The sequence below is a fragment of the Rissa tridactyla genome, chromosome 7, assembly GCF_028500815.1.
Source record: "Rissa tridactyla isolate bRisTri1 chromosome 7, bRisTri1.patW.cur.20221130, whole genome shotgun sequence".
Taxonomy (NCBI): Eukaryota; Metazoa; Chordata; class Aves; order Charadriiformes; family Laridae; genus Rissa; species Rissa tridactyla.
This window is the reverse complement of record NC_071472.1, coordinates 472,920-490,950: the sequence shown is the minus strand read 5'-3', so window position 1 is coordinate 490,950 and position 18,031 is coordinate 472,920. Positions and strand designations below refer to the sequence as shown.

The following is an 18,031-nucleotide window of genomic DNA, read 5'->3' as shown; positions in this document are numbered from 1 at the left end:
AGGAGAGGAGAATATTGCTGGGCTTTTGGGACAGCAAGCCTTATGCCAGTGCCTCTTAGGAAGCAGCTGTCCCCTGGGTTTGGGAAACGCAACGGGATCGTGGCAGCGGGGAAGCTGCAGTCCGTGTGCCCTTCGGCGCAGAGGCCAGCACGAGGAACTAGCTGGAATGGGAAAGGATCGTAATTATTTTAGTGACAAATTTGGTAAAAACTTTTTGAGGACTGCTTTTGTGTTTTTATTCATTATTTACATTTATTATTTTATTGCTCTGGTAAAGACCAGATTAATTTGCTAGAGTATTAAGGATAGTAAAAGCCTAGCAAAATGAACTCGAATACTTGCATTGCTAAAACCTGAAGGTAAGCGTAAGAAACTACCCGGGAGTGTGGCAGTCTTTACCATTTAAATTAGCTATGAAACTACACAGAATGAATAAATTACACTTCCATGTAATGAATATCTGTATGTAAATACATACGATACTGATATATTAGTTCATGAATGTATCATTTTACAAGAGTTCTGATTTTGCAAGAGTTCTGATTTTTTTCAATTTAGAAATTGAAATGTCAGTTCAAACTGGCAGCAGCTGCTACATCTTAAAATAGTTAATGACTCTGTAAAATACAAATCTTAAGAATGGATTTCTAGTCCAGTTTTATTTTGAATTGTATACACAAAAACTCTACCTCACCAAGTGTTGAGTACGGATTGAAAAAATGATAAAGCTATTTTGTTGTTGGTAACTTGTATGTCTGTTATGGATGGGTAGTGTAGATGGAGTGTTTCATGTGCTGTATTGACGTACAAGAGGGAGATTTAACTGAAAAGTCTGAATAGTTACTTGTTGCATCATTATTTAGTAACAGAAATAAGAATGATTTGCCTTGAAAAAAACCCAACTCTTTACATTTATTTTTTTTGATAGCATCCTGCAGTGTATGCTTTCAATGTATTTGGTATCAAATAAATAATCTGTAAGGTAATATTCATTCCCTAGCTACAGAAGTCTTGCCAGGTGAATAACTTTAAGCTTGAAGTCGACTGAATGCCATTAGATACAGACTCCTGCTGGCTTTTGGCGTAGCAGCGCTGTGTCTAATTGATCATCGCTGAACTCTGTCCCCGTGACGTGTAACTTACATGGTAGATATATCTAGGTGTGTAAATATAGGTTTCCTTTTGAAAAATATACATTTTAAAGAGAGGCCTAAAAAATTTCCAAGTCACCAGTCTTTCATTTTATTTCTTTTCTTCTACTCAAGAGGTGACAGGTAAAAATCACATACAGTGTTGGTCAAAGACCTTGCATTGCAATTGGTTTTTTCCAAGCCTCTTCAATTTGGCTCTTTTAAGGTGCGCATAAAGGTATTAACTGTTTTGCTACCCCATCCAATTTTCAAGAATGTAATAGAGAGAAGGTTTATTTTGTAAATATTACAGAATCCTAAAATACTTGAATCATTTATCATTTCTGTAAGTTATTTTGAACAAGGAAAAGTACTACATGGAACGGAGATCTCAAAACACAACGTTAACATTTTTTAAAAAATACAAAATGACAACGAAATGCAATTAACCTGCTTTAAAGCAAACAATATAAAAATTTCTTTTTGTTTTATGAAATCTCTGCAGAGTAGACCTTCCTTTTAAAAAGAACTTCAGATATGCTGATAGGACTGGATATATGCTAGTTTGAACTGATTTGTGTGTGTGTAGTTAGGTGTAACAGTTTGCATTTAAATATTTGCAACTTCTTGATTCTCATATTCTCTACAAAGGTATTCCGAGGTATAGGAAATTACTTTTAAAACCGCATTACTAGGAAGCAAAGCTTCAGCAGTAACAATTCTTCTCTGAACACAGCCAATGGCTGAAGTGTCCACCAGCCTTTCCAGCAAGGATGTGAGTGCTTCGCGGGAATTTTCAGTACAGTGAAAAAATCGAGTTACTAAGATTTACCAACAATATTTCTTCTTGAAGTAGCACGGAATGTACTGGTTTTATAAGGATAAAGCCTTTTAGATCTGTAGAGTGAAATGGGTGGAATCGCTGGGTGCTGATGTTCCCGACGTTCCATGTTCTAGGTGTGTAGGCTGGGAGGAATCAAGCACCTGGTTGATCTCCTGGATCACAGAGTCCTGGAAGTTCAGAAGAATGCGTGCGGCGCACTGAGAAACCTGGTTTACGGCAAGTCTACTGATGAGAACAAAATAGCAATGAAGAACGTTGGTGGGATACCTGCCCTTCTACGATTGTTGAGAAAATCCGTTGATGCTGAAATCAAAGAGCTTGTAACGGGTAAGTTGTGAATAGAAACAGGCAGGGAACTATAATACAGATTATTTTTCTGAAGTGGATGAGGCTGGAATAACAGGTAAGTGACTGGAATTGAGTATATTGACCGGATTTTTATTTGTGCATTGGTATTTTTTTGTGAATACGACATCGCTTATTTTGATTACTGACAGTTAAAGTATTAGCATAAAGGTATAGATTCGCTGGGAGAAGTGAATCTTGAGCTCCACTTAGGGTAAATTTTCCTCTGGTGTGGTTCTCCTATGTACGCAGCCAGGTGTCAGGCAGATATTTATTGACTCCTAACCCTTGTTTTATTCCAGGCTTTTTTTTATCATCTGATTACAATAGTTTTAAGTAAGATCTTGCAGAATTTATAAGATGTACCCGGACTACGTAAATGTATGTTGAAGTACAGTTAGAAAATTGCAAGTATGGAAATTATAGGAGCATCTCCGTGTGCAGACTGTTAGCAGAGTGACGGCAAGCGACTGTGCGCGCTCCCAGCATCACGAGTGTGAGGCAGCAGATTTAGCTTATAACCCATGAACCTGCTCGGCACTTGGTGCAGACAGAAAGTGCAGAAATAATAAATGATTTGCACTTCTAACACATGAAGGAACTTTATTTCCATCAAAACAAGGTGGAATTGTTTGGCACTGCGTACAGCTGCTATCCCCTTCTCTTAATAGGGGAGTGATTTGTCTATGAAGGTTTTAGGGGATTGAAAAATATGAGAGGACAGAAAAAAGTAGTTTTCACTTTCTTTAAATAGTTCCTCTTTCAAGTTTTAATAGCTCCCGTGTTTGATTTTGTTAAACTCCAAAGCTTAACTACTTACCTGCTAAACAAAGCCCCCCAACAGGGCTGGAGTCAGAGGGGAGGGAGGTGTCATCCCGGGAGCCTGTCCAAGTTCTCTTTAGAAAAGCTGTTAAGCAGAGAGAGGACTCTGTACAGAAGGTATCCAAAGCCTTTAAGTTCATATGCAGGCTGTTTTCCTTAAGTATTTTCCACATAAGCAAGCATTAAGATTACCTGCAGCTTTCATGTTCTCTCTAGAAACATACAGTTTTTCCTTAAGAAGTTATGTAAATGGAATACTGAAAGCTAGAATTACACATTAGCTGTCTTGTCTGCTCTACAGAATTCATGTTTATGTATCTAAAATACTTGTGCTTTTAAGATGTTAGGGATGGTTCCACAGACTAAGCCAAAGTCAAATGCTTAAATAAGAAGGTATTTAGTTGCTACTAAAAAACCCCAAAACTCTACTCTGTTGTCTTTCAAAAAAGATATAGCACGTCATCTGTAAGTATAAAGTTTTTTCAAATAAATATGGTATTTAATTTGAATTATAAATAAAGATTACTACTTCAGAAAAAGTGACTCTTACTTTTTAACACACATATTTTAATTTTTTTTTAACCAGCTACACCAAAATGGAAAGTTTTGGCCTAATTGTCTTCTGGCTAGGTCAGTGGCATTGACTTCTTTTAGAGTTCGACTGATGCTGGGTGCTTAAGAAGAATCCACTGCAGACTTTTGGGGAGCTTAGGGATTTTTAAATGCTTCTATAAATAGCAATATAAAGAAGTGGGAAAGATCCAATGATTCAATAATTCAATAATTAAATTAATAGTTCAATAATTAAAAAACTCCACCTATGTCAGAACTAAAACTAGCAAACCCACCCAGTTTACTTTGTGTTCCCAGATTAAAATAATGTAGATACAGTTAAACTAGTATCAATCTACACCACTAGAAACACTAAATGTCTGATGTCTAGTTTAAAATTAGCACTATTCATTACTGCAGTAGTTTACTCATAATTTTTCATATAAAGTGGATTTTCCAGTGTAACGTTTCTTGATGAAGTACAATGCTTCTCTTTTTGCTGAGGGTGGTCTTTCTTCCTCGCTCAATGAATTCTCCTTTCATTGTTACCAGTATCGATTGCGGTTGAAAAACAGCAGGTCTGTCTGCTGTCATCGCAAGTGAAATTCACCAGTTTACTTTAATATGCAGTTAGGTAGATGAAAACTTTATCCCGCATAAGTGAAATTAGAATAACAAACTTCTTGCGATCCGTATAGATATTTTTCACACGAATTCATTTGTATAAAATTTGTGAGGAATTATTTAGTCAAAAGCAATCTTTTAACCTCAGAAATTATTTGGGAACACGCCCTAAGGATTAACTCTGCTACGTTTGAAAAGCTAGCGTATTGGGGGAGGGCTTAATGGCACAAATATGTTTTAGAGGAGTTAGAAAGCAGTAGGAATACGGGGGTCTATATTTAATTAACAGTAGCTGAAATGCCAAGATTGAAATGCAGAGAGATAAAGAAGTGGAAATTGAATAGAAAGTTACATTAAAAAACATAGAAAGCTTAATTGCAAAACCCCAAGAATGTTTTAAGAGGGAAGCAAGTCATCTTTTTAATGGTTGTAGATTATTCAGAAAATAAAATGTGCTACATTGCTTTTCATAATCATTATATGAAAATGAAGTAATACATTTTTTTTAGAAGTCTTTAAAAGCTGTGCATTGGAGCGCATTGGACCACTCTTTGCCGAGCTCACCCCAGCCGCCCGCGGTTGCGTTGCCCCCGCGGTCCCAGCGCCCTCGGCAGGGAAACCGCTCGCCTGGGAAACTCCAACAGCGCGCACGGCGTCGGTATTTTGGCACGGTCATCTCTGAGAGCGGCGAGGGTCAGAGCTTCAGGAAAAATAGGGCAGGCAGTCCCTGATCAAAAAAAGAAAACAAAAAGACCTGCTTTTCATTGGAACTGCAGAAGCTTTCTCGTACGGCATTTTGAACTCTCCTGCGAAGCTCGCTCACTTTTATTCTTTTTTTCCCCCCTGGTGCTGTTACTGCTGATTTCCTTCCTCCATTAAGAATTATCCGTGCTTGGTAACGCTGATCCCTTTTCAACTTTAGCCTTCTCTTCTCAGGTTTTCCTCACCTCTAGGCAACGTCAGGCACTAATAGTGGTTTGTGATTTTTCTGCTGTATTTTATAGTACGTTCACAGACTAAGCAAGAAACATGAGGCCAGCTGGAGCGACCAGTTGCATCTTACGCAGAGTACAGTGTAACACGCGTAGGAAGCAGAAGCTCCTCTCCTTCACACCTGGACGTGCTGGGGACAGCAGGGGTCTGCCGGGGTGGGTGCATGGACTCGGCACTTCTTGCTGCACGGAGCTGGTTGAACGGGATGTCCACCAGTCTTACAAAATGAGGGAAATTGCAGCTAATAGCTGCAAAATTGAAAAATAAATTCAGAGGATATTCATCTTCTGCCTACGGTTTCAAACTGTCTGTTTGGCAGATGATTTTGTAACAGTTAAATACTTGTTTTTAAATGTGCCTCCACAACAATGAGGAATAAAAAGGCAACTGTTACTTAAATGGCATACAAAATTATACTGTAATCCCAGAAGTCTCTTATACCTTAACATGGCATGGTACTGGCTCCTGCCACCATTTTCCTTATCTTTCAGTGGAAACTTCACAAATTATGACTGCCTTTGCCTCCAGGGTTTATTTCTAAGAAGCTTTAAATTTGGTCCCAATTGTCTTAAAATAAGTACTGTGCAAATAATGAGATTGTATTCTCATTTTTAACATGGAGACTAAAGGGCTGGGTAATACACAGTTTTACTTTGTAAAATAAAGAGCCGAAGACTTCTCCCAAATTAAAAAATAGAATGTCCTGGTGAGAGCATTTGCCTTCACATAATGACCGCAGGGGTGATAAATCATTAATCGTTTAATCAAGCTACCTCCTTGAGAGTCCAGCTTCTGTGCATGTTTTGACGTAGATGCTCAGGGAACGCCAGTGGTTTGCCGTTGGAACGTTCCCAGGCTGATCCGCACGGACAAGTCAATATGGCCAAAGTGTCACGGGCCTCTTGGAGGGCTCGGCCTGGGGGGTCCTGCCGCTGGTCTCTTCTGTGCCGTCGTGCCCACACCTGAGAAGCGGTGCTGCTGGCTGCTCTCGTCTGGTTTCTCCGCGAGGCCCTGGGGTGGCGTTGCTCCGGAACGGGGCAGGGGGTGCCACGTCCCTGTGGGTGGAGCGAGGGTGGCCATGGCCAATGGCACGGGTGCCGCCGTGCCCAGGCGCGGGGTGTCCCGGCTTCTGCTGCCTCCGCGCTGCAGACAGCGCCCGCGGCCCCGGCTCTGCCGCAGGCCAGGCGGTGTTTAGAGGCAGTTGGTGCCGTAAGGCTGGGGGCTCTGCCTCCACGTGAGTAACGGACACGGAGATTTTCAGAGCTGGTCACAGAGTCCAGCGCGCTATTTCCCTCTCTGCGTTAGGTAACTAATAGTCTGAGACTCGAAATAGAATTTTTCTCTTGCATAACTTGCTTTAACAACAAATGTTTGGGGGGCGGGGAGGAGGCTTAGGTGAGATCTCATTTCTAGTTTGCATCACAAATTGCATGAAATAAGGTTTCAAAAACTTAAAGCTTTAGGCCAGTGGAGCATTTACATTTCTCAGTTAGTTACCCATGGAGCACTCTTCTGCGGCTGTACGCGCTTGCTAAAGAAGAGATTTATGGCATGAAATTGGATATGGATTTGAAATAGCTTGCTCTATGTAATCAAACTACTAAACCTGAGGAATAAGTAAACTTCAGCTTATTTTGAGTGTGTAGATGTGGTGCAACACAAAGTTTGGTGAAGCCATAAACAGCTTTTGAGAATCACTCAAAACTTTTATGAAAAAAAACCTACACAACAACTTTAGAGCGTACTTTTTTTAAAAATTTTTTTATTTCCCAGCTTGTAATCAATTCTCTTTTGTTACTGGAAGTCTTGCTGTACAGGAGCCGGAGTCAAAAGTCATAAATAATACTTTTAACGTGGCTCTAAAATGGGTCTGTGATGGCATTAAAGTATCAGTAATCTCTGAACACTTTAACACGTGACGTATCCATTGCTGTAGATTTTTCATCTTTAGTTCCTCAGGGTTATCAGACCACCAAGGAGGTAGTTTGCTGTTTATAAATTAATTTATTCTTTTGTTCTGTGTCAAAGTATTGGAAGGAAATGTATGATTTTCACAGAAGTAACGTTTCTGTGAAATAGCTGGTGATTTCAAAAGTAACCAGACAGTGGGTACAAGGAAGAGGTCGGGTTGTTCAGCAGGTGATCTGTCGCGCAGGAGGTCCCTAAGTGAACGGGAGAGGTGCGGTGCCGGGAAAAGGAAGGTTGTGTGGGCAGAGGGTCTGCGACGTGCCGCGGCAGAGCCCTGGCTCTGTGCTCCTCGCGTCACAATCTCTAGGAACCGCTGTGCGACGCATTCAGTGCCGGGCTGCCTGTGTCACAACTGGAAATCGGGACAGTCAGGAACCTCCTCGGGTATCTGTCCCCCCGAGGTTATTTTACTGAAGAGAAAAAGGATCTTTCATGCAGAGATTTTTCTTTCTTATCTTTGTGTGGCTGTGTTAAAAACTTTTGCTGTCTTTAAAAACTTTTGGTTTTGTAAACTCTTGTCTCGTGCCCCTGTAATTTATTTCTGAGGAAACTAAACGTTGAAGGTCTTGTCAAACTGAAAACCATATGGTTTATAGTAACAATTTTATGGGGCTATTGTGGAAATGCTGTTTAATGTGTTTTGCTGAGTGTACGCAGCTATACTACCTTACAGTTAGTTAAATACTGTATGTGAGGAAAATATTGAGAGTACGATGAGTACCTGGTGAGCGTTTAGATGCACGTCAAGCTGTGTTTCATAGTGAAAAAGATGTCTGAATGCCATATTTAGCATATTACTTGTATATACAGTTCTGCACACAATTTATGTCAGATCTCATACTTCTGTGTCTGAATGTCTTGTAAGAAGACAGTGAAGCAGGGGAGGGAACTACAGAATTCTGCCTGAGGATGAGAGATCGGTAGCAGTTTCACGTGACTAAAAGGTGAACGGAAAACTCTCCACTTCTTGCTGTAGTCTCCAGGAAGAGAGTTTCTGTAGGATTTTTACATGAGCTGTTGTATGTTCAGCTCTGCACTTCAGTATCTGATATCCCAGGCATACAATGCAAGAAAGCAGTAATGTCACCCCAGGCCATTTTTCCCATGTTTATCATTCGAAAACCCAAACCGTTTCCCCCCTCCATTGTTCATCTTGCATTCCTCCTTTTTGGATACTGGCTTTTCAGGTTCCACCTGATCTAGAATCATACCACATCACACACTCAGGACCTTTGCTGAAAACTCTTGAATGGCTACCACCCATCTGACAATCTTCCTTCTTTGTCATTTTTTTCAGAAAATACTCCACAAGATCTCACGTTTGCAAAACGCTGGTGATCTTTCAGCCGCAGTGTCCGTAGATTTGGGTTCTTCTCACTTCATTTTTGCTCTTGTATACTTATGACCTTTCTTTTAGCTGTTAACTTCTGCCTGCGAAGTTGTAGAGGTTTCCGATGTAAACAATCTCTCTCTTAGGAATATTGCCAGATCTCTTCCATGTTCGTTTTTAATAAGGAGTTAATAACTTTAATCTCTAAGCTTCATACAAATCAGGATAATGATCTGTTTCTTCCCTCTCCCAAACCTCTTTCTTACAGGGTTGTTGAAGACTCACCCTTTGGCGGTCAGACATTCGTGCCTTTTTTTGAACAGGACAAAGAGCCCAGAAAAATGCCTTACCCCTTGTGGTAAATGTGCCTTCTCATCTCAGCCCGCCCACTGGGGCAGCAGATGAACGTACGGCTGGGGATCAGTAAGGCTCACAGAGGGCACACGGTTTCAGTGGGTCTTGGGTTTGAGCTGTAGCTGCCCTTCCACAGGAGGCTGTGCCGCTGGCTGCAGCACAACACGCGACACGTTTCTCCCCCAGCGCCGTGACAGCTCCAGTGGTGACCTCCTCCACAGCACCTCTGCAAGTCCAGAGCTTGCTGCTGGCGGTCACCCCTACCTGTCACGTCCACATCAACAGTTATGGAAGGAGGTTACCAGCAGCTGCTTTTCTTCGGAGATATTTTTTCTGTTCGTGTAAATATTCACGCGTTTCCTTCTGCGCTGGAGTTCTCCGGGAGAGGAACCAGCTAGTGGTGCGGGGTGCCTCTGCTGCCGGGCAGACTCGGGGAGCAGGGTCACACCTACAGGTGTGCCTATAGACGGCAGACATCAATAAAACTCTAGTGAATAGTAAATGACTAAACTACTTCCATTTTTTGTTTTATGTGAAGTTTTGTGCTGAATTAATCTGTCAAATCCAGTTAGGAGCAGAAGTGTCTGCTGTGGCAGGTTTGTAGCAGCTTGGCACGTTGCCTGGGTGCTACAGAAAGAGATTGTTCTTCCCATTGCAGGTAGTCAGTGTGGGACTGATCTTTAGATACCTAAGATACTGGCATTAGAGAGATACAGTGAGCTCGAGGCACATACGATTCGGAAAGACGGAAAGGTGTTGTGCAGTTGAGATGAGTTTGTGGCCTTGCGGGGAATGTTCTCGGGGGCTCCTGCAGTGCAGCGGCGGCTTCTCGGGTACCACCACGGCAGCACCTCAGGAGAGAAAGGAGGGACCATCCCCCGTCAGTCAGCGTGTGTTCTGCTCAGGATTTCCCCTTGAGAAGAGCGTTTACTGACGGATGTGCGCGTTTTCCTTCCCAGTGGTGTGGGAAGCCTAGCTGCTGCTCTGGTAGGGTTACTCCGATTATCATCTCGTGTTCCGGCTCGTCCATCAAAGAGCTGCAGGGCAGCCAGACAGCTGGAGTGACGGCTGCTGAACACCTTGTCATCTGGAGTTGAGAAATATTGATTTCAGTCTGTAAAGTGACTCTTTTAATGGCAGCTTTGCTGACTACTTATCAACCCATTATGTTGGAATAATATTAAAGTTACGATGCAGAAGAACTATATTTCTTTTTGTTTTGTATAGGTAAATTATCTTTCTCCTGTTTTAAGTGATGTCTCTTAAGTTGTTAGTGTTGCTTTATACTTGTTTGACAAGTCTTTTCTGACTGTCCTGCAATGGAAATCTTTTCTTAAGGGGTTCTCTGGAACTTGTCTTCGTGCGATGCGGTGAAGATGACAATCATTAGAGATGCTCTGTCGACACTAACGAACACTGTGATAGTGCCACATTCCGGATGGAACAGTTCTTCCTTTGATGATGATCATAAAATTAAATTCCAGACCTCCCTGGTTCTGCGCAATACCACAGGATGCCTGAGGTAACCTGCTGTTCTAGAAGACTCCCTCTGACAGAGTAATCCTGTTATCCAGCGGGTCCTTTGTGTACTGTGATTCTGAAGCAAAAGAGTTGCTGCATTCTATAAAGTACATGTAGTTCTATCATTTAGGCAGCTTTTGCGTTTGGGTTTTTTTCCCATATTAGGAAAATACGAAAAGTACAAAATCAGTCGCAAGATGCTAACTATAATGGCGAGTGGTTAAATTTGGTGGCTTTTTTTATACATTACGATCATTGCACTTTTCCCCTATTAAATACTGCAATTTTTGTGTTGTGTATAGGGCTTATGAATATTATTTAGGGGAAAAAATGTGCATTTGGTGATTCTTTATTGTTGTATACATTTAATTATGTTTGTATATGCATATAGATCAGCGAAGAAGTGTTTGACTATTCGATTTGTGGATTTCTGAAACAGCAGTAAGAAGTGGAAAACGTATTCGGAATAATAAAAGGCAAAACTAAAATATCTGAAAAGAGAATTCAAGGGCCGGGGTAGTATATGAGCTATTTCTATTCATTTGTAGGTTTGTTTGTAATTGTAATTTATTAGATTTCAAATTGTGTTCCATTAAACAGCAGAGTAAGGCCGTTGTGTTTAAACAGAACTGGAATTGCTTTTTATACGCTGGTAACCCTTCTGAACTTCAGGATATTTTCATAAACCGCTCCTTTGTTGTTGTCCACGGGTGGTGTTTAAGATGAGGAGCTTCGCGCTGCTTTGGTGGGGGGGCTGTGCGAGCACGGCGAGGGGAAGGGGATGCTGGAGGAGAAGCACGTCCCCGGGCCGGCGGTGGCGCGGCCGTAGCAGCAGCACTGTGTCTGGTGCGTGTCCGGTTGGCAGTGCGCGGGCCTCGAAGGCAAACGCTTTCTGCATCTACATCCTTTGCTAACGAGGCCGCGGCACAGAACGGGTCGCTGGTGGGTCCCCGTTGGAAAAGGGGCACTGGAGGGTGTTCCTGGCAGCGACCAGCTCAGCCGACAGCCACAGCGCCTACGAACCAGAGATCTGGGCTTGTACAGCCCGGGGCTTGGGACGGAGAAGGCCGTGGGAAAGCGGTTCTGCTGGTGGCCGGTTTTGGCAGGGAGGCAGCGTTGTCTTGAAATTGCAGTTTGAATCATTTATCTTTTATAAAAATTGGGGGTGGGTTGCTGCACAAAAGGGTACGTTTGCTTTTAACTTCTCAATCAGCTGCATAAAAGACTTCTAGAGCGCTTGTATGTCTGTCTGCCAACACGGTGCTCCTTTGTCGCTTCACCCTGTAGGAACCTGAGCTCGGCGGGGGAAGAGGCTCGGAAGCAGATGAGGTCTTGCGACGGGCTGGTTGACTCTCTGCTGTACGTGATCCACACGTGCGTCAACACCTCCGATTACGACAGCAAGGTGTGTGCGCCTCTCTCCTAAGGGATTTTTGGTGCTAAACTACGTGTCTGGTAGGATGCTTTGGGGTTTGTACGGTGTAATTTAGCACTGCGATGGGTTAGCTCAACTGGACTTCTCTCCCAGCCCCAGCTTACTGACACACAAATTCTGCTGCATAATGCAGCGCAACATACTCTGTGAATTTCGTTTTCATCAGCGTTGAAGTATTCATTCTCCAATAAAATAATAATAAGCTCTTGTCTTTTTCATTTTCAGAATACTAAAAAATAAGCCACTATAGTAGAGATTACTGTTATAAATAATTTCATATCTGAGTGTATCAGGAGAGAGATTGCAATTTTCCCGGAAGAGCAGACAAAGCAATGCCCAAGGCCCAGGACTAGAATTTAGTGCTTGTGCTGTGAATGCCTTTTCACCTCTACTTAATTTGTTTGACCTCTACCTAATTCGCTAGGTTTGCTTTATCACCACGTAAGAAAGTAACTAATTACATGACATCTTTGTGGTTTGGCTTCAGACAGTGGAAAACTGTGTGTGTACCTTGAGGAACCTTTCTTACCGCTTGGAACTGGAGGTCCCTCAGGCACGTCTGCTGGGAATCAACGAATTGGATGACTTGCTCGGAAAAGAATCGCCTAGCAAAGATTCAGAGCCAAGCTGCTGGGGGAAAAAAAAGAAGAAGAAAAAAAAAACTTCACAGGAGGATCAGGTTTGCCGTTTTCCTTGTATTACAAATATATCAACTGCAGTTTAGCTAATGGGGGGGGGAGTACGTAGCTTGAAGGAAAGCTATCGTATGTTGAGTGAAAATGTAGTTTCACGTAGTTGCCAATCTGTGTTCGTTCCCCAGTGGGATGGAGTTGGCCCCATCCCTGGATTTTCCAAGTCCCCGAAAGGGGTGGAAATGCTGTGGCACCCGTCAGTGGTAAAGCCGTACCTGACGCTGCTGGCAGAAAGCTCCAACCCGGCTACGCTGGAGGGCTCCGCGGGATCGCTCCAGAACCTCTCTGCTGGCAACTGGAAGGTTCGTCAAGTCCTACTCTTCCTCCTATCGCTGTATTTTCACTGGTTTTTTTAATAAGTTACTGGAACGTGTTTGGAAGGAACATGTAATTTTCTAGTGTGTGCCGGAGCCTCCCTCTCCCGCACGTCTCGCTCGTGCTGCAGTGATGTTGTTTCCACAGCAAAAAGCGATGACACAGATGGTAGACAGGAAAAGCAATATGGAAATGGGCCTTGGAATTGATACCTTTACTTTAAATAAACAGAAAAAGCTTTCTTCTGGTGCATATTAGGTCAAAATAATCTTCTGGCATCTTCCACCTCTGAGTTCTGGTGGGAAGGTACTGTCAAAATAAGACCAGTGTAAATAAATTGTTTGTATTTGCTTTATTATTTGCATTATTTATTTCCAGACATTCTTGCCTGTGGCCCTTGCATACTATATGTTAAGAAGCACCACATGAGAACACTTGATTAATGTTATGTATTTGTCATGGAGAGATAAAAACAGAAATGTTAATTGCTTCCTTTGCTTGTAGAAAAACAGCTAAGACTTTTTCATTTTATGACCATTATAAAAAAAACAACAACAACAAAAAAAAAAACACAAAACCAACAGTGTTTCCTTTTCAGTAATTTGTCATCTATTAAGGTATTTTGTCCGCTATTTTTTTTTGTCCACTGGTATTAGACCACTTTTTTTCAACATTGCTTTGTAAGAGGAATGAGTGAAAACAACAAAGAGACAACCCTTTGTAATAATAGAAAAGATATACGTTTAATGTCCTGGTTTGAGGTGAACGGGACCAACTTTCTGTTCAGTAATTCTACTTCTAACATGGCATCTTTTCTTTGGCAAATGTCCCCTGACATACTTTAAAATTACAATCTAGTTAGAGATCATTTCAGTTGCTGCGGATCTGTGAGTAACTAGAGTTTTACTGTAGTTCGCAGCGTACATCCGAGCTGCCGTAAGGAAGGAGAAGGGGCTGCCCATCCTTGTGGAGCTGCTGAGGATGGACAACGACCGAGTTGTTTCCTCCGTGGCCACGGCCTTAAGGAACATGGCGTTGGACGTGCGTAACAAGGAGCTCATCGGTGAGCACAGCCTGCGCTGAAGAGCGCGCCGTTACCCGCGTGGCGCCAGGGGAGATTCCACCAGTAGAAATAGTGTGCGGGATCGCACTGATCCTGTCAGTCGTGTCACAGGAATTCATCTTTTTGGCAGCGGTAGCTTTTCAGAGTAATAGTGACATTTTAGTTTGTCTTTAGCGTCGTGCATGGCAATCTCTTTACCGTGGGTGGAAGTCACCTCAGCTGGGCTGCTCTGGACGGGAAACTGCCACTGCAAAATCTGGTGGAAAACACAACTACTGCCTTGGAGCTAAATGGCGACCTCCTCAGAGGGTTTCAGTGCCCCTCACGTATCCTCAGAGGATAGGACAGCTCTGCCGCCAGCACATCAGTAAATACTTTATTGAACAGTATTGGAGAGGAAGAGAGGGAAGAAATCCTCTCCTAGTAGCATATTTACACAAAAGCCCAGATATGGAGCAGTGTATATGTGTCTTTGCTGAATTAATTAATCAACAAGAGCACTTGCTAGAAAAACTTACCGTTTCCCTTTTGGCAATTTTGATATTTAATGCTTTAAGCATTCATCTGTGCCTTTCTCATCTAGCATTTAAAAAAACCCAAACAACATATTTTCCACCTTGATCAGGAATCTCCTCCGTTTGTTACGGCAAGTGTTGAACATGCCTCACCCTCGGCTCCAGACTGCTGTGCCCTAAATGAACCCTCCTAACACAGGTCATGATCTAAAAAGTTTCATTTTTGTTACAGAAGCATTTTGTGTTGTAGACTAGTGGGATAAGTACGTAACAACTATTTATACAGATGAGAGTATCATTATTCTCAAAAAGATAAGCGCAGGTGAACAGAATTTTGTTATATATTTCTGAAGCTTCTCTGTCTTGGATGTTCAGAACTTGGTTTCTTGCAGGGTAGGGGTCGCATGTGTAAGAAATTAGTAAAAAGCAAATTCTGTTCTATAGCACCAGCCCTATACAGGTCATACTCAGGTGATACTCTCTTTTCAGGATTTCTTTTTTTCCCTTCCTGGCAAAACTTTTCAGTTCAGGAATTTACCTCCAGGTGTTCCCTCTCCCTGCCAAAGCCGTAACTATGAAAGGGTTATTGGCTTTCCAGGTACACTCCGAAACTAATCTTTGTATAAAATATTTTGAGACACAAAGCGTGTCATAAATTACCCCATGCCACTAATCTGTTTTATGCAACTTCACTGCCATTGGTAGGGGCAGGGATTAGTGGGCTTACATGGTCTAAACTCTGAAGAAAATAAGAGATTGGGGAGTGCAACAAATACCAATATAAATGGGTACATGCAAGCGTGTGTTGAGGACCCTGCTGCAGGACGCGCAGTGGCGGGTACCGCTGCACGCAGCGCTGCTGGGGCGTTCCCCAGCGTGTTGGAGAAGTTGTTCCTTTAGTTTGCAGAATTTCTGTTTGGATTTTTTTTTTCCCCTCGGGCACGTTACGCAAATAGATAGTTAATGGCTTTGTGTAAAGTTTATTCGTTAGGCACTGATGTATAAACACACGTCTTCAACAAAGTCAATTTATCATTCAATTAACAGCACAGCCAATACCTTGGCTTCAGTTCATTTCCCTTGTCTGCAGTGTGATGATTCCCACGCATCCGTAACTGAAATCGGAAGGAGTGAGATCTGATCTCTTGTCAGTAACGAATACGGTGAACAGAGTGTCTGAAAGAAAAAAAAATTCCAGTTGCTGTAAGGGTTTCTTTAGCCTTCCCGTAAATGAAGCCTAGGAATGTGCAGCACTCCTTCCATCCCAATAAATAGCGTAACACTTTTCCTGGAATGATTCTGCTTTCCCCAAATAATTCCTGTTTACAGACGTTCCTGTTATAATGCAAAAATGCAACTTCTCACAGCTTTTAAGCTAAAAGGAACAAAAATAATTCAAAACCTGATCTCTAGTCCCTCTTGACTCTGTGTAAAATGTGAATTCTTGGAAGGTTTCCGTGGGTTTGATCCTGTGTATCTTATTGCTTTCAGATGCAGTTTTGTGATGAATTCTATAATTTCAAATCTTAACTCCCAAAATGTATTTTTTTCACTGGGTCCTGTTGATGGGTTTTTATAGGTAAATATGCTATGCGAGACCTGGTTAATCGCCTGCCAGGAGGCAACGGTCCAAGCATCCTCTCTGATGAGACGGTGGCAGCGATCTGCTGTGCCCTGCACGAGGTCACCAGTAAGAACATGGAAAACGCCAAAGCCCTCGCTGATACTGGAGGAATAGAAAAGCTGGTGAACATAACGAAAGGAAGAGGTGACAGGCAAGTAGGCAACACAGTTCACGCCTAAACTGTTTCTCTATTCCATTTAAAATGCTTAAGGATGTGGGAAATGGTTTTTTGAGTAAAACAGGGATCTGCTTTTGCGGTCCTGATCTGAGCAGGTAACAGAGTCTGAATGGTGCTGGGAAGGAAAGGAGGGGGCAGTCGGTACCAGCGCGTTCTACCTGTTCTCTGTCTACAGCTTTTGGAGGCTTTTACAGGTACATGCAGTAATCGCATTGATGGGGCCTACACAGGTTAAATGCAGGACATGGACCTGTTGGAACAGGTCCAGCGGCGGGCTCCAGAGACTCTGGGAGGGCTGGAGCCCCTCTGCTGTGGGGACAGGCTGAGAGAGCTGGGGGGGTTCAGCCTGGAGAAGAGAAGGCTCCGGGGAGACCTTCCAGCCCCTTCCAGGCCCTCAAGGGGCTCCAGGAAAGCTGGGGAGGGACTCTGGAGCAGGGAGGGGAGCCATGGGACGAGGGGGAAGGGTTTTACACTGCAAGAGGGGAGACTGAGATGAGATGTGAGGCAGAAATTGTTGGCTGTGAGGGCGGTGAGCCCCTGGCCCAGGTTGCCCAGAGAAGCTGTGGCTGCCCCATCCCTGGAGGGGTTCAAGGCCAGGTTGGACGGGGCTTGGAGCAGCCTGGGCTGGTGGGAGGTGTCCCTGCCCAGGGCAGCAGGTGGAATTAGATGATCTCTAAGGTCCCTTCCCACCCAAACCATTCTGTGATTCTGTAAATGTTATTAAAAAAAAATTGTCCTCTCTTAAACACCTACACGATTAATAGAATATTTAGAGCTTTTCAAAGTTGGAATATGTTGGCACCTTTGTCAGGATGTATCGCAATAGCTGTTAATGGTACCTAGCGTGGCTGTTCGGTGGGTTGTAGGGGAAACTTGCCCCACCGAGCAGTTTTCCCAGCCAGTGGGATCTTCTGGAGCAGAGCTGCAAAGCAACAGGTGACGGAGAGCCCCGGCTCTCTGTGGACTTACTGGGGCCTGGCTGTGCCAGCCCTTGTGCCAGGGCTTTGTTAGCCCAGCTCAGGGCTGGGCTTGCCCAGGTGTTGTGCTCAGTGGTACAAAACTGCTCAGAACTGGGCAGCTGGGCACCGAGGAGCAGGAACGTGCAACAGCTCCGCAGTGGTGCAGGCACATGGAGCCCATGGTTTTGTCAGCAGCGCTGCTCCTTAGCGACACAGCGGCTGCGAACTGTGTCAGCGGGACTTGCATAAACCAGGGTATCGCAGGTATGCATTAAAAAGAATGTTCCTTTTTATGATTTTTAATTCTTGCAGAAAATTACAGTAGCTATTTCAGCCCTTCTGTCCCCATCCCTCAGCTGGGTGACCTGAGGAGAAAAAGCCTCGGCTGCCGACGGAAATGGCTGTGGGCCTGAATGGGGCTCTGCCCCGGCCCTTTGCCGCGGCTGCTGGCCCAGCTCTGTCGCGCTGGCGCAGCGCAGGAATGGGTTACTGGCACCTGGAGAGGGGACCTGGCATGCTCCACAGCGTCAAGGTTTAGGCTACTGTGGAGCTCTGGAATGTTGTTCTTTTTAAGTGGGATTAAGTGGTTTTCTAATAATGTAATATTCTTTACTGCCTTAGGTCGTCACTGAAAGTTGTCAAGGCAGCTGCCCAGGTACTCAATACGTTATGGCAATACCGAGATCTCCGTAGCATTTACAAAAAGGTAAATTACAAAATAGGCCTACACTGGAAAGCGGTTCTACAAAAACTCCTAATTTAATGAA

General features: G+C 43.4%; 1 protein-coding gene across 8 annotated transcripts in view; it reads left to right on the top strand.

Annotated features, from left to right (window-relative positions):
* The window catches only part of PKP4 (plakophilin 4), an 85,136-nt gene that overhangs the window by 63,394 nt on the left and 3,711 nt on the right, over positions 1–18,031 (top strand). For all 8 annotated transcript variants that reach the window (XM_054209430.1, XM_054209425.1, XM_054209424.1 and 5 more), the window contains 8 exons: positions 2,088–2,301; positions 10,301–10,484; positions 11,771–11,888; positions 12,406–12,597; positions 12,739–12,912; positions 13,838–13,988; positions 16,083–16,278; positions 17,886–17,970. In XM_054209430.1, coding sequence (XP_054065405.1) covers positions 2,088–2,301; positions 10,301–10,484; positions 11,771–11,888; positions 12,406–12,597; positions 12,739–12,912; positions 13,838–13,988; positions 16,083–16,278; positions 17,886–17,970 — 1,314 coding nt within the window. The remainder of the gene's footprint in view (positions 1–2,087; positions 2,302–10,300; positions 10,485–11,770; positions 11,889–12,405; positions 12,598–12,738; positions 12,913–13,837; positions 13,989–16,082; positions 16,279–17,885; positions 17,971–18,031) is intronic.